The following is a 14227-nucleotide window of genomic DNA, read 5'->3' as shown; positions in this document are numbered from 1 at the left end:
AAACAATTGCTTTGGGTTCAGCACTCCAATCGCAAGAGTAATATTTCAAGCCCTAACCACTTTGCCTGAGCAGTGACTGCCAAGAGCTTTGCTGCATCAAAAAGACTTGGTTTTCTTCTTCTAAGCTACTGAATAGTGACCACATTACTTCTAGTAATAGTCAGTCCAGTTGGGTAGTCAGAAGAAATCCTGGCTATGGATTGGAAGTAAATTTTCATCATAAATTGATCTATATTAAACATGTGAAGCTAAGATATGGCAGTCTTTTCTGTACAATTATCTGAATGAAACAATATGCTTAATCCGATGGTCCCTGATAAAAACAGAGTGACGTGTCATGTCAATATGGTCATTTATTCATCGTGGGTGCAGCTGTAGCAAGAGTTCTCAACACTCATGCAGCAGTACAGGCAAACCATTCAGCCTTACTTATAATGCTTTCTTCTTTTGAATTGGTCTGCACTTAATAGATTGTTCTTCATCTTACGACGAAAGTGTTAGTAGTAGCTGAATACTTTGATCCACAGAACACTATGAATTTTTAATGACTGATAATTGCTTTGTTGTGTAGTCGCGAACAGGTGCCTGTCCTTGGCAGTAGAGGAAAAGGAATGTTGATGTCAATTGCTAGTTAGTATTTGCTACTAGAACCTCTTGTAGACTTAAGACTGAGAAAAGAAATGTCCGTTTCATATGCTCATGCAATGGCAACTTGTGTTTGGAACAGGTGTTGAAGTGCATAGCATGAAAAACCTATCCTGAAGTCCCCATTTTTTTGTCCCCTTATTTTGCCTTTACTTTTAATAATGTTTTCTAAACTATTAGATATATTAATGAATATTTCTCTTATTTCTGAGTATCAGGCCTACATTAAATTGTACAGATTTAAAAAATACTTAAGTAGCCCCTGGAAAGCATATGATAGAGATATTCTCTTACCCAAGGACCCAATCTCTTTTGATTTCTCTGGGAGAAAAAAGAAATGTACTTATTTAGAGCTGTGTTGACGGTTAAGACAAGAATCTGTCCCTTCCATAAGACAGGCCTAGTCCAGTGTTTTTAATGCAGTCAACGTGAGTTTGATATTGGCTTCAGTGAGCTCAGGATCAGTTTCTCCTTCATGTCTGGAAGCAAAGAGCTGTCACTCTGGGTATTTAATCCTGGAACGTGAAGATGAGCCTGTGATCCAGCAACATTCGAGGAGAGTCCCCGCCCTTGGTCTGCATGTTTTGCAGCAATGAGCGACTATGAGCATTGAGAATGTGTGCAGGAATGAGTGTCTTTGACTTCTATGCCAAGGTACATAAGGTAGGTCCTTCTATAAGTCTCTCTAGAAATACATAGATGATATTAGAATTTTACTGTTTGGCACAGATATTTTAGGTATTTAGGTTTCTTCTTATGACATGTTCTGCCTTGCTTGTCAACCCAGTTCTAAATAAGGCAGCCAAACTCAAACGCGCAAATGGAGAGGTTTCTTTAGCATTGGGAAACACATGCAAACTCTCAGAATAGATTTCTCATGCCCCTCTCCCCTTACTAGAGTCTTGTTTCATTTTGGAAAACTGGGCACCTATGGCTAATTTTCAAAGCACTGCCCAAGAGGTTCACCAAACCCTCTCCCATGGGCATTGCTGAGAAGGATTTGGGTGGGTACTCCCTTTTATAACTTTGTCCTAAGGTACTCCCTTTTATAACTTTGTCCTAATGCCCAGTTGACCTTAACTCCAATAGGATTGAAATACAGAATGGCCCTGAAGTACTCTAGTTTTTAATAAAGATGCTAATAAAGATGAGGTGTATCTCATAGATGGTGATTTTGGATTAGCTACTGTGTTTGTTGTTATTGCAGTTTCAGTTTGGTAACTTGTGATGTGGCTTGAGACTGTGAAGCTTTTTTTTTATATAGCGTATAAGGCAGTGAGTCTCAGAAACGCTCTCTTGTTACTTTAAGGTGGCTGGTGTATTCCTACCGATGTCATGTGTTAGTTCTAGTAAAGTCACAGAAGGCTTCTGTGTATTTTATCTCATAGCACTAATGGGAATTTTATCATAATTAACTTAGTTTGCACTTTGAGAAATAAAATTTTCTACAATATTGTGTAATGATTTTTGGTAGACATTAAGTATAAACATTAACATATTTCCTTTGAGGATGTGTATTTTTACTGTATAGAACTAAACTTATGTTGCATTCTGAGAGTAACGAATGATATTTAAAAGTTTTCAGTGCTTTGCAACACCACTTGGGAAGAAGGTTGCATTTTATTTCTGATGCAACTAATGTAGAAACCCAAATTAACTTTCTTATTTTCCTTCTATTTTGTGGCCTAATTTGTTCTCTCTAAGTGATCTCAGAAATAATAAATTAACAATTACTTTTCACTTTTGAATACTACCTTACATACAAAGATCTCAGTGCACTTTATAACAGCTATTAAATTCAGTAAGTCTCCTTCATGCAAAAGGGAAGTATTGGTCCTTTTTATGATAAAAAGGTGAATAGTGAGGTGCAGAGATCTTGCAGAGTATGCCAAGATCACGCAGAAAGCCTGTGGCAGGGATGTAGATGGAATGAAGGAATCTTTTAATATGCTGTGCGTATGGTAATAGCAGCCACAGAATTTGTCTGTGCATTCTTAGACATTTTAATTTACAAAGTCTTACTGTGCCTGATTTCACTGTTGCTTTTCATAGTTTGTCAGTTGACAGCCCAGTGTAAGGCAAAGGCTATGCCAACCAATACATACTGGCAATTATAAAGGAGGTAGCTCTATTTTTCCGGAATCTGTGTGTTCGCTCTTCAGCTAGGCAGACGTTGCTCACGGCCATGTAGCCGAGTAGACATTTTGTAAGAATGTACCTGACTGTTAGTGACCACATTGCTTGCTGTTTGTTGGTTATACAATCACTTGTACGCTGCTCTGTTACCAAGTGATTTTCCCTGGTCCTTAATGCTTAACCCAGTGCTTACTACTTGCCTGATCTGTCCCTAAGGCGATTCAGCAACATCCCTGAGACGTTGTTTAATTTTCCTCAAAAACACTATGAGAATAATACTATTTCTGACTCCTACAGGTAGTCTCAGGAGATTCCTGGAGTGCTGTCATGTTTTATAGGGCTTCAGAGGCAAAGAGGCTATTGTGAAGAACTGTTTCTCCCCTTTCTGAAATCACCACTGTAACTTGAGTCTGAACTGGAGCCTCCATATTCACACTTCCACCAGCAATACAGGGTCTGTCTGAAGCTTTGGAGTACGCAGAACCATTATCTAAAAGTTAAATATATTGTGGGCTATTGCTTGTACTTAGCACGCCTGCCTTTTTCTCCACTGCTGTTCTCTCCTTGTCCCTGTCTAGATGGAGAATTGACAGCTGTGGCCTCGAGAAGGGTGTGTTTGGTAGCTGCAGGATTTGGATGCCAAGTTCTGGGATATCATTCTCACAGCGGCATTTGGGTCTGCAATAGGCTCTGGCATTGAGCTGCCTGCAGCTGTGAGGCTCTCGCTGAGGTGGTGTCGGGTCAAGCTGCCTCCTCCATGGCAGAACCCCTTGCTGATCACTTGCCACTTTGTGTACCAGCTACTTCCTGATATGGTATAAGAAATCCACATGCAGGACTCTTACGGCCACTGTGGGTAGGGTCTGACAAGCATACAAGGTTTTACTTTAGATCTGTACCGCGCCTGTCAAATTATCTCACACATAAAATGCCATCACATCAAAAACTTGCACTTCCAGTGAAAGCTTACTTTCATCAGGCAAATTTGCACATTTCTGGGCAAATTCTTCAGGACATTCTCAATGCTTCTGGACATATTTGCTTCTGGAGATCACTTGAATCTGTTCTATGAATTGTAGGGAAATGAACATTCCCAGCAGTTAGCAGTGTATTTTATTACACCTGCTCTTAGTTGCCCATCAATGCACTGACGAATCCCTCTGGCACCAGCTGCGTGGCCATATACAGGAAAATGATAAATTTCCACCAAGAGAATGTGGCTTGCAGCGTGCTCAGGAAATCATCGCCTCCTTCAGAGCATTTGACTCTGGCAGCACTGGGAGCATCCTGCAGTCTGCTCACAGGAGCTCAGTACCAGGCACTGGCAACATTTCTGGTAATCCTAGTCTTTTGAGTTCATCTTTGAGTTTGCTGTGGAAAGCTGACTTTAACAATGCCTGTTTCTACTTCTACTCCTATTTATTGTCCATCTTGTTGGATTCTGTCTTTGTGATGGGATGCACAGATGTAAGCTTACACAGGTGTGTGCTTGTGTAGGTATGCCAAATTGGTGTAATAGATCCACCAGGAGAAATGGGGTAAATCTGACAAAGTGAATTAGGTTGGTAAATGCAGTGATTCTGTACCACAGACCCAACAAGGCAGCTGTAGAACAAAACCAGAAAGCGTTCCCTGGTGTTTATTTTCTAAAGAGCATCGTGGTCACAAGAAGAATGAACCATCTGAATAAGTCTGTACTGCAAAGACAGAAGTTGACTGAAAAAGTAATTTTAATTCATCTTCCCAGCCCAGAACTCATGGGATAAAAAGAGTAAAAGTAGCAATACATGCGATAATTGGACTCCAAATAGCAACCTACAGACTGATATTTAAAATTCTCATCTCTTACTGGTTATCAGTGGAAATGGCAAGTGCTCAGCAACTCTGAAAATTAGTGAAATCAGATTTCAGCTGGTGCCTTTGTTCTGAGAGATCTGTTAAAGTGGCTGTTCCAGGATGTGCACTAGAAATCATTTTGCTGTGGATGAAACACAGCTATCCCTGGACTGGAAACACAGCAAAAAAAACCTATGGGGAGGATACCTTTTTTTGACACTGATAGTGAAGTAACGCCATACCTGTTACTAAGACCCTTTCTTAAATGTTCTCATGTTGCAAGCTGCATAGACCTTTTTCATGGTAACAAACGACTTGCTTTATCTTCAGTTTTATCTCCACTTCAGAGAGCCAAATGACTGTTTCAACGTGCTATTTTAACTACTCCTTTATGTCTGCTAACATAGAGGCCTAATGTAGTCATCTAACATTGATAAATGTCATAAGTCAGTAATGTGCTATGTGGCTTCCCCAGAATGTTTCGCTCTTGTTGTGACTGTCTGGATATGAGGGAAAGCATATTTAACTTTCTTTCTGGATCCTTCTGTGGATTCCAGTGTGGTCTAGCTGACGAAATAAGTATTCACTGTACAGCAACTGGTGAAAGGTGCCTGTCAAAATGTTAAACATAAAACTGCTTAAAGAAGATAATATTGGTTATAATTAACAGTATGGTTTTAACATGGGTTTTTGTTGTCTTTTTCTTTTCCTTAAGATCAGATTGCAGTAGGAAAAAATGTAACCCTAGCAGAAAAGACATGAGACTCAAACTGCCAAAAAATATCCAGTGGGTATTTGTCATAATTGCTGCTGTGAAACAAATTGAGACAACTGGGAAGAGATTACCTACAATAGCACTTGTGTTTCATAAAGCTTTCATGATTTAAAGTCCTGCTCTTTTAATTAATTTAACTAACAAATTAAATTACAAGATCCTTCTAGCCAAATATCGTCTCCAAATTGTTGAAGAGAACAATGCGAAAAGTGACATGCTTGAGGACAAAACCAGAATGGCCATCATACCTCGGGAGGAGATTTCAGGCATTCCTGACTTTGAGAGATCACTGGAATATGTCACTCTCTCACACTGTGCCTCCCCCTGCTCTGTCTGACAGGCAATTTAATATCGCATAATGTCCCTTTTGTCAGAATTATACATGATGCAGGCTCAACCTGCTGAAATGACGCTAGCAGTACTGAATCAAGCACTGTCATGTCAGAGAAACTATGGTGATCAGAGTCAGCCATCCCCACACTGACCCTGAGATCAGGCTTCCGTAAGTAGGTGGCTTACAAAAATGTTGCGTATTTTTCCTGAAGGCTATCGGAAATCCCCAGTATCATAATAAAAGTTGTTTGTGTCAATTAACTGCTGCTCTGGTGGCAATATCTTTTCTGACAGAATGACACATCCATGAGCATGTTGACCTGGGGGCTGGCAGATTTCCTGAGGCCATCAGGGAGGATCTGGAAGCTCTTTTGTGGGATCCAAGTGTTCCTCACGCCTCTGTGCTGTTTGTACTAGAGATAGCCACTACACATTTCCTACTCTTTTTCAGTGAACTCTTGCATTTAATCACTAACCTGTGTTGGCGGTAATTGGGATTGTGATGACTATAAAATATGATTTGACCAGGTTAGAATAGGCCTAAGGCCAGAATGAAACTTCCAGAGGCTGACAAGAAAAGAAGTCAAAGCGCTGACAAGTTAGTGTAATGTGTAATAAGCAAGAATAAAAACCAATATACGATTTAAATAATGTGCTAATTAATACAATATAGATACTGAAAGCCTTGGAAAACTGAGGGAGGGTTCTGTACCCTTCACAGTTTAGAAACAGACAGAACATACTGTCCTCGAACTAGACAACTGCAGCTTGTTGCCAAGGTAGGGGAGAAGACCCCCTCCATTTGAATTGCTAGTTGGTCTTTACCAACTTTGCCAAAGAAAGCCTTCCAAAGCTAGCAGAGATAGCGAGAAGTCCAAAAGAAAGGAATAAAATCTTTATTTGTTGTTAGTTCATCAGTCTCTTGAGTCAGCAGGTCAAATTAAACTAAGTCAGTTCTTTGCATTTGATGTACTGGGACAGAATTTTAGGATCTTTTGGACTGATTCTGTGGTGAGCCCTACAAATGAGACTACTGTGCTATTTCAGTCTAATTTATCGTATGAGTGCTAGACTAAAGTAAATTGCTGTACTGAATTCCTGTAGGTAAGCACAATAGTTTGCTTTCTGGAAACATACTTGAACAACTTCTTAAATGCTAAATGACTTTAGGTGTGAAGAAATTATGTATGCTGAACCATTTGGGGAAAAACGGTATGTTCGAAAAGTTTAGATGTGGTACAGACTGATGATTTCATAGTTTATTGATAACTTTCTGGTTTGGTCTAAGGGGAGGTGATTGGTTCTGTCCACTTTCAAGTAACTTATTTACATCCTTAGGCCTAGATCATATCATATCATATTGTGGGTCTGGGAGTTAGTTCTGGTCTCAGCCATGTTTGGTTTTTAAGGGTAAAAAAAAAATAATCCCACTATTAAGGGATTTTTCTTCCTTTTTTTAAACCATTTTAAACCATGGTTTTTAAACCATTCCAGTACTTCTAGGATGGTAAAATTAATGACATTATTATCCACTCTTTACCTGGCTGCTTCCAGAAAAGATCATTGTGGTATTATTGGCATGTCAGACAGTTGTGTCTTCGCTTTTACTTTAGAGAAAAAAGTGAAATTCTGGGACATGCCTTTGGCTGTGTTTTGAGTAAAGGCAAAACGAGGAAACGTAGCAGGGGTGGGGAGGGGAAGATTGAGGGAGATGTTTAGAAAAGACAATGTGTGTAAATGAGAGACTAAAATAACATGAGTAAGACAGAAATTGCTTCTGGGTTTTAATAGGAAAGGGAGAGCTTATTCGTTTTGCCTCCTTCAGTGAGTTTGTCTGAGTCTGCCCCGGAAGAGGTGAGGGCTGTGCTGGGACGGCCACACTCACGGTCTAGCAAACACTCTGCTGGTGGTTGCTCACAAAGAAGTGACACATTCCTTTTGAGCTGTTTAGGTTGTGTGCTCCCAGCTTGAACACTGAAGAAATTTGTGTGAGGAGGAGACGGTGGCTGCAGAATTAGTAAAAGAGGTTCACGTGGGCAGGATCCTGTAATCCTAGATGGGATGGCATTATACTGCACTTTCACATTGGTTGCCCTTTTGTATTCCAGGGAACTATTTGGAGAAGCAAATGCTGTTTGGCATGAGTCTAGCCCTGCATAATTTACATTACTGTTATTGTATTTTAGAGCATGCAGAGTAGAGACTCTGTTCCGAACGGAGTATATGGAAATGTGGCTGCCACTTGCCAATCCGGATTTAATTAGTTATATTAGCTGTAGCAGTGAAGATTGAGCAAGCAGAATGTACCTACACACAGGCAGAAACATCAAGAAACAGTTGCTTTTAATGGAGAGTGGTCCAATTTTTAATTGGGTTTCATGCTTCTTATTTTCTGACAGTGGAAATCTGGACACTTATCGATTCAGACAAATATGGGGAGGAAAATTCCCAGAGACGGAACTTGTACAGCTGTAGGTAACCGTCCGATGCCGCTGCTGTATCCAGCTGCTCTATTAGTATTTATTCTAGCGCAGCAGTGCAGAAATAAAAAAAATTAAAAAAAAAAAAAGGAAAGAAAAAAGTGATGGAACCAGAATGCCTTACAGTAGTTAGCTCAACAAAGCCTGGCACAGCCAACCATTTAAATACCTGCTTAAATCTCAGCACATTCGAAATTCAGTAACTTATGCTTGTGCTCTAAAGCTTTGCTTGAGTGGGAAAAAGGAGATTTTTGTCAATACTGGAGGAATTATGAGCTTGACGTGCCTGGAATTTCTCTAGTTTATATACCTCAGCAAAACAGGCGTAAAAGAGCACTGCATCACAACAGTAGCCTCTTACAGCACGGATGTGTGCATATAAATGCCTGCAATGTGTGAGAGATGCAGATTCAGAACATGTTGCCTCGATCTCTGACAGCGGGTATTTTCCTGGAAGTGCAGAAGGGCCAAATTCAGACCTGAGAGAGATGGTTGCAGCTTCTTTGAAACCAGAATTACAAACACATACCCTAGATCTGAACTTGACCTTAAATCAATTTGTATTTCCAGTTGAGATATTTAGAGATACCGGCGGGATTTTTTTTTTCCCTTTTTGCATGACATGTTTTGATGGCAAAGTTTGTTTCTGTGGTAAAATACATGACAATATTAAAATGAATGCATCTAATCATGATTGAGCAGGCATGGTATAAACCTGCCTACAGTCTCTGAGAAATAAAACTTAGCTGGCATGCTGCAGGTACTTCTCAAGCAGGAGGGGCTGCTTTTCTAAATAGACTGTATTTATTATGGGTGGCTGGGTATCTGCATTCTGGCTCAGTTCCCTGTAGTAAGGAACTGACCACGTTACTATTTGCAAACACAGGGTTCACTCAAGTGGTACTAAAAGGAGAAGAGGTGGGGCAAGCAGCGCTTTAAAAAGAAAAGAGGAGTCTGTCCAAGTTTGTATGTAAAAAGCAACTGCGTTTTGCAGAAGGACAGTACCTGGAAATCTTGCTCCCTGTACTCCACTGAGACTGTGGTGAACAGTTTTCCAAATTCACTGCTTTTGAGATTTAAACAGCAGCTTTGCTTCTTACAAGGAAATTCACAGTGATCCTTGCGAGCATTGCTTTTAAGCTGTGTTAAATTTGTAGCAAGAGTGTCAGGCATTTCATACTTGGCTTCCAAAAAAGAAAAAAAAAAAAAGAAACGAAAGAGAGAGAGAGAGAAAAAACCCGACGTGTGTGGAGAAGAAATCTCCCAGGAATTTCTTCAAGGTTGTAGTCAGACACAGTAAGGGCTAAAGTGACAAGAAGAGCAAGGCAAAGATAAAACTTGGTGTTGTGATAAGATGTCTGAATGTAAAGTCGGAGATTGCAGAAACCTTTTGGGATTACACATGCTCATCTTGTCCTGGATATGACTGAATACAAGCTAGTTTTTCTCTAGTGACAGTTCAAAAAACCCTCAAGATTATGTTTCTCTTCCTTGTTGCTTTTTTGCCAGTGGTTTTTAAAATTGGTTTTGTCAGCCTCTCGGCTCTGCAGCACTGGAACTGTCCTAATGGATACAGATTAAAGACTGAAAACTCTGCTTGTATAGGTAAGTTGCTGACCATTCACAGATAAAAAAACCTGCATTTGTATTCTCTTAACTGAGCTTCATAATTTTCAAAGAGCTTTTTTACAGATTGCTTCTGTGTTGTACTGGCAGAATTGATAAATCAACTTCTCGATATCTTCTCATAATGAACAGAACTAATTTTATTTAGTTTGTTTTTCAGAGATCAGTCACTTGTCTTTCAGTTTAACTATTAGAAAGCAGGATAAACTTTTATATGATCATTAGGAGATCTGAACTCTTCCTTAGTTACCAAAATTCCTTGTCATGGCTTTAATGTCTCCATATTTTTAGTACATGTGCACACACATATTCTTGCTTCTGGATATGTAAAATTTGTGTATCGGTGCATTTTTGTATTTCTATATGCATATAGAAGGAGTATTTTAATGATTATGTATTAGTATATACTTACAAGTGGGCTAGACAACTTTAAAAACTACTCTATGTTTATTGGGGCGTGTAGATTTGTGGTGCTTATATTTAATAAGATGTCTCATAAAATACATGAATCGCAGGTGCATTTGATACTGTACTACTAAAGTCTGTGTGAAATGTATGACATTAATGTTAGTATAATCACCTCTAGTGATTTGGAACGTGTAAAATGAAGGTTACTACTTCTTACAAAATGTAAGACAAAGAATGACAGAACCCTTATCCCTACCCTGCTGCCTCGAAGTCCAATTTTTTTTTTAAGAAAGCCAGAGCCAATGAAGTTGCGGGCTTTGCAGTGAGATGAGGAAATGCTCTGTAAGGATTCAAGCAAACAAACCTAATACTTGGAGTTAATGCTTTTGCCTTAGATTGCTTGTGCTTCAGAGGCTCTGACTCAGTTCTTGACATGATTCCAGTGATTTAATAACAGGTGCCTCCTCTGTGCATTCTGCCAAGAAATACCATCTTGTAAGCAGAAAATAGAAGTATGCATGTTAAGGGCTTTCGTATTGAGAGGGGAGGAGCTAGGCGTTTTCTGTGTACCAATGATTAACCTGACCCAAGACTGACTCAGAACCTGACCTGAGAGCCAAACACACGTAGGGTGCTCACACACTGATGCTTGAATTCAAATGAGAAGCATACTTCTGAAACGAATATCCATACTTCCACCTCTTACTGTGCTTGTGTTCACATTGCGGAGCACTCTCAAAGTGCACAAACTGGATTCCCTTTAGCCCAAGCTAAACCAGAAGGTGTCCCTGTAGGAGAGCATCTATCCTCTCCACTGTTGATGGCCATCTGGTCCATTGGACCAAACTAGACCTGGTTCTCCATAACCTCAACCCGAAATATATGCAGTGTGTATATCATATCCTCAGCAACTGTTGCACTTTACATAGCCTCTCCTATAGGTTTAGCAAATACACACTATTTGCTAGTATGTACGTAGCTTCCACCAGCTAGTTAGGAGGTATATTTAATGTGACTTCTACATTACTGGATTGCCCAGTTAAGAGCTCACCTATAATAGGAGAATACTACTGACATGAAGGGAATTGCTTGGCTATTGTTTAATGAGTCAAAATGCACTTTAAATATTGACATTCAAAAAGCTGCAAAGATGTATTTTTTATTTCAGTTAACATATTTCACATCTTGATGTACATCGTTCTTCCATCAATGGAGACATAACTTGCCCTGCATTATGTCTTTTCTGTTGAAAATTAGACACGTTCAGCTGCTGTATGAATGAGGGGACTCTAAGTAAAGCACCAAAACAGAATAGCCTGTAGCTTAGCAAACTCTCCAAGAAATAGTAATAGAAGTCTTCATTTGTGTAAGAGCTAATGTTACTATGACATACTCTGAGCAATTCAGTATAACATAGAATAAATGAAAAATGAGATGTGCTAGGGTATCTTTTTAATTGGAGACCACTAGATTATGGGGGATTAAGAAAAGGTGAAATTTTGACATGAAATGTAAGACTGAAGGATGCTTTGGTGGAATGGATTTCCCCTGTTCTTTCCTCTGTGTGTTGGATACAGAGTGTTCTGACCAGAAGACCGGATGTATGATATTCTAGTTCATTAATTGCATCAGATGGAGGGTGCAGTGGCAGCAAGTGGTAGGAAGCTGGAGACAGGCTTTGAAGGTAATAGTGGGGATAAAAGGGGTGAGTGGGAGACGTGACTCATACCACTGAACTGTGAACAATGACAGCAAGCCGAACTGTGGCTTGGCGGCCATTCTTGGTGAGCTGTAATAAATATACCAATTGTAAAATATTCTTTATCGCCTGTGACTGTGGTGGCATCCTGCCAGCCATAAGGACTACCCTGAATTGAGAAGGTGTCTGCTCTCTGTTAGCAAACTGTTATGAGCGGCGCTTACTGGAAAGTGTGTAGGCTTTTGTAGATTTGTTTTCCATGCTGCCACTACAGATGAAAGTCTGAGTCGTGCTCTTCTTACATTGCTAAATAGCTCACTTCTTAATTAGTTCCTTTTATTTCCAGGGATATTCAAAGATCAAAGACCTTCTCATCCTGTGTAAGGATAGTGAAATCTAACCCTAAATATCTCACATAATTTTATATAGTTACTTCAAGAGAGATTATTTGAATCCTGACTTGGTATGCCGAGAGGGGAGAAGGCTTTCAGAGGGGCTGTGTGTCCCACAACAGCAAGGTTTATAAGAGAGAAAGTATGGGAGAACAGGTCATGGTCAGAACAAAACTAGTCTGGTGAAGGAACACATTGATTTATTAGCAAGTTATGGTAGAAATGGAAGCATTTCTTCAATTTTTGACATTGCCATTGCCATCGTGATTTAATAATTTATGTTAAGCAGATGTCAGGACTGAGGACTCAATTACCTTTAAATAACTCATCTTTCTTACACCCCGGTGAAAACATAGAACCTTCTGTCTGTAAAGAAAAATGGTCTGGGCTACACAGGAGTTACTATTCCTACAAGGGAAAAACATGTGCGAAGTTGGTCCTGGGAGAGCTTTGATTTCCAACATATTCAACCATGTAAGCCTACATGGTATGCCAGGGGATGGGCCTTATGCCTCTTGGAATTGGTTGCCTGTGCCCTCCTGAAGTACTGCTTTAACGACACCATTTTTTATTCTCTTATGGTGCATAGATGCTTTCCCCACTTGAGACCAAAAAGTGTCCAACATGGCACTCTCTATCTGAAGAATCCCCTAGAGCAGCCCCTTGCGTTGTCAGTTTTAGACTAGATACTAGGGCCTGTTAGTGTTGGGCTACCCTAGGTAAATATATTTTGTGCTGGATACTGGAGATGTACTTTGGCTTAAGGGCTGACTGAATACTCTGTAAGTTTTAAAAGTGAAGGAAGATAGTTATTTAAAAAAACCCCAACAATATTGTAAAAAAGTTTTTGAAGAAGGCAAAACACAGCCCACATTAATGAAGTTTCATTTAATTGTAGGTTTTTAAATTCTGCACATCTCTACTAACTTCTGATATTAACTGGTCGGACCTTGTCACTTCTTCAGGGCTAACATGCTGCTTATTCCTACAGAGCTACACCTTGCAATGGAAGGTGGTAGCTGCAGCGATGTAGGTCAGCTCTTTTGGTCAGATTCTTCTTTCTGTGTCTCAAGCTTTCCTCCATACTTTCATAGACTCATAGAATCATAGAATGGTTTAGGTTGGAAGGGACGTTAAAGATCATCTAGTTCCAACCCTGCTGCCATGGGCAGGGACACCTCCCACTAGACCAGGTTGCTCAAAGCCCCATCCAGCCTGGCCTTGAACACTTCCAGCGATGGGGCATCCACAACTTCTCTGCGAAAATGGGGAACTGTGTTGTCTTCCCCTGTCATGACATAGGGATAAAGCTGCTGAGACCCACTGTATCCCTCTGTGTTTCAGAAGAGCTGCAGTGGACGCATACTTGTCTGCTTATTTTCAGTAGCTGTCTTCCAGCTAGCTCACTTCATACTATACTGCCTTGGGGAAAGATGCTTGAAAATGTTGTTACCAAATAGTACTTACTTTTGAACACAGGTCTGAACCCACAGACCAGTTCACGAGAAAATTCCCATTGAATTATCTGGCAATTGGATCCAGCTGAATGTGGACAAATACTATCTTTAGCTGTAAAAACTTGGATCAAAATAGGAAGGAGGCAAATATGTTACAAGAAATTACAAAAATGGTGTCACACATCACATGAAGCTTAATCCTGAAGAGGGCTAAGGGGGAGACTCCAGCACCAATGACTAATACTGCAAGACTCATCATTGTTTTGCTCGGTGGGAAATAGCAGATAATTTTGTGTTGTGTTTTAAACAAAACTGACTACACTCTAGTATCTGAACGTGAAATTTCATGTTCAACCTTGTTGAGAAGATTATGGTGGTGGCTAAATTCATCTCCAGTCCAACTCCACAGGAACCAAATTTGACTGAGGTTATTTGAGTGT

At 39.9% G+C, this 14227-nt stretch overlaps 1 protein-coding gene across 3 annotated transcripts in view; it reads left to right on the top strand.

The window, feature by feature from the left end:
• The first annotated feature begins 9173 nt into the window (after positions 1–9173).
• EGF (epidermal growth factor) overlaps positions 9174–14227 on the top strand; it is a 63248-nt gene continuing 58194 nt past the window's right edge. For all 3 annotated transcript variants that reach the window (XM_063336662.1, XM_063336661.1, XM_063336663.1), the window contains exon 1: positions 9174–9810. In XM_063336662.1, the coding sequence (XP_063192732.1) occupies positions 9684–9810 (127 nt within the window). In that variant the 5' untranslated portion in view covers positions 9174–9683. The remainder of the gene's footprint in view (positions 9811–14227) is intronic.

Source organism: Chroicocephalus ridibundus, chromosome 5 (genome assembly GCF_963924245.1).
Source record: "Chroicocephalus ridibundus chromosome 5, bChrRid1.1, whole genome shotgun sequence".
Taxonomy (NCBI): Eukaryota; Metazoa; Chordata; class Aves; order Charadriiformes; family Laridae; genus Chroicocephalus; species Chroicocephalus ridibundus.
Note: the sequence above shows the minus strand (reverse complement) of the source record. Positions and strands in the feature narration are given on the sequence as shown.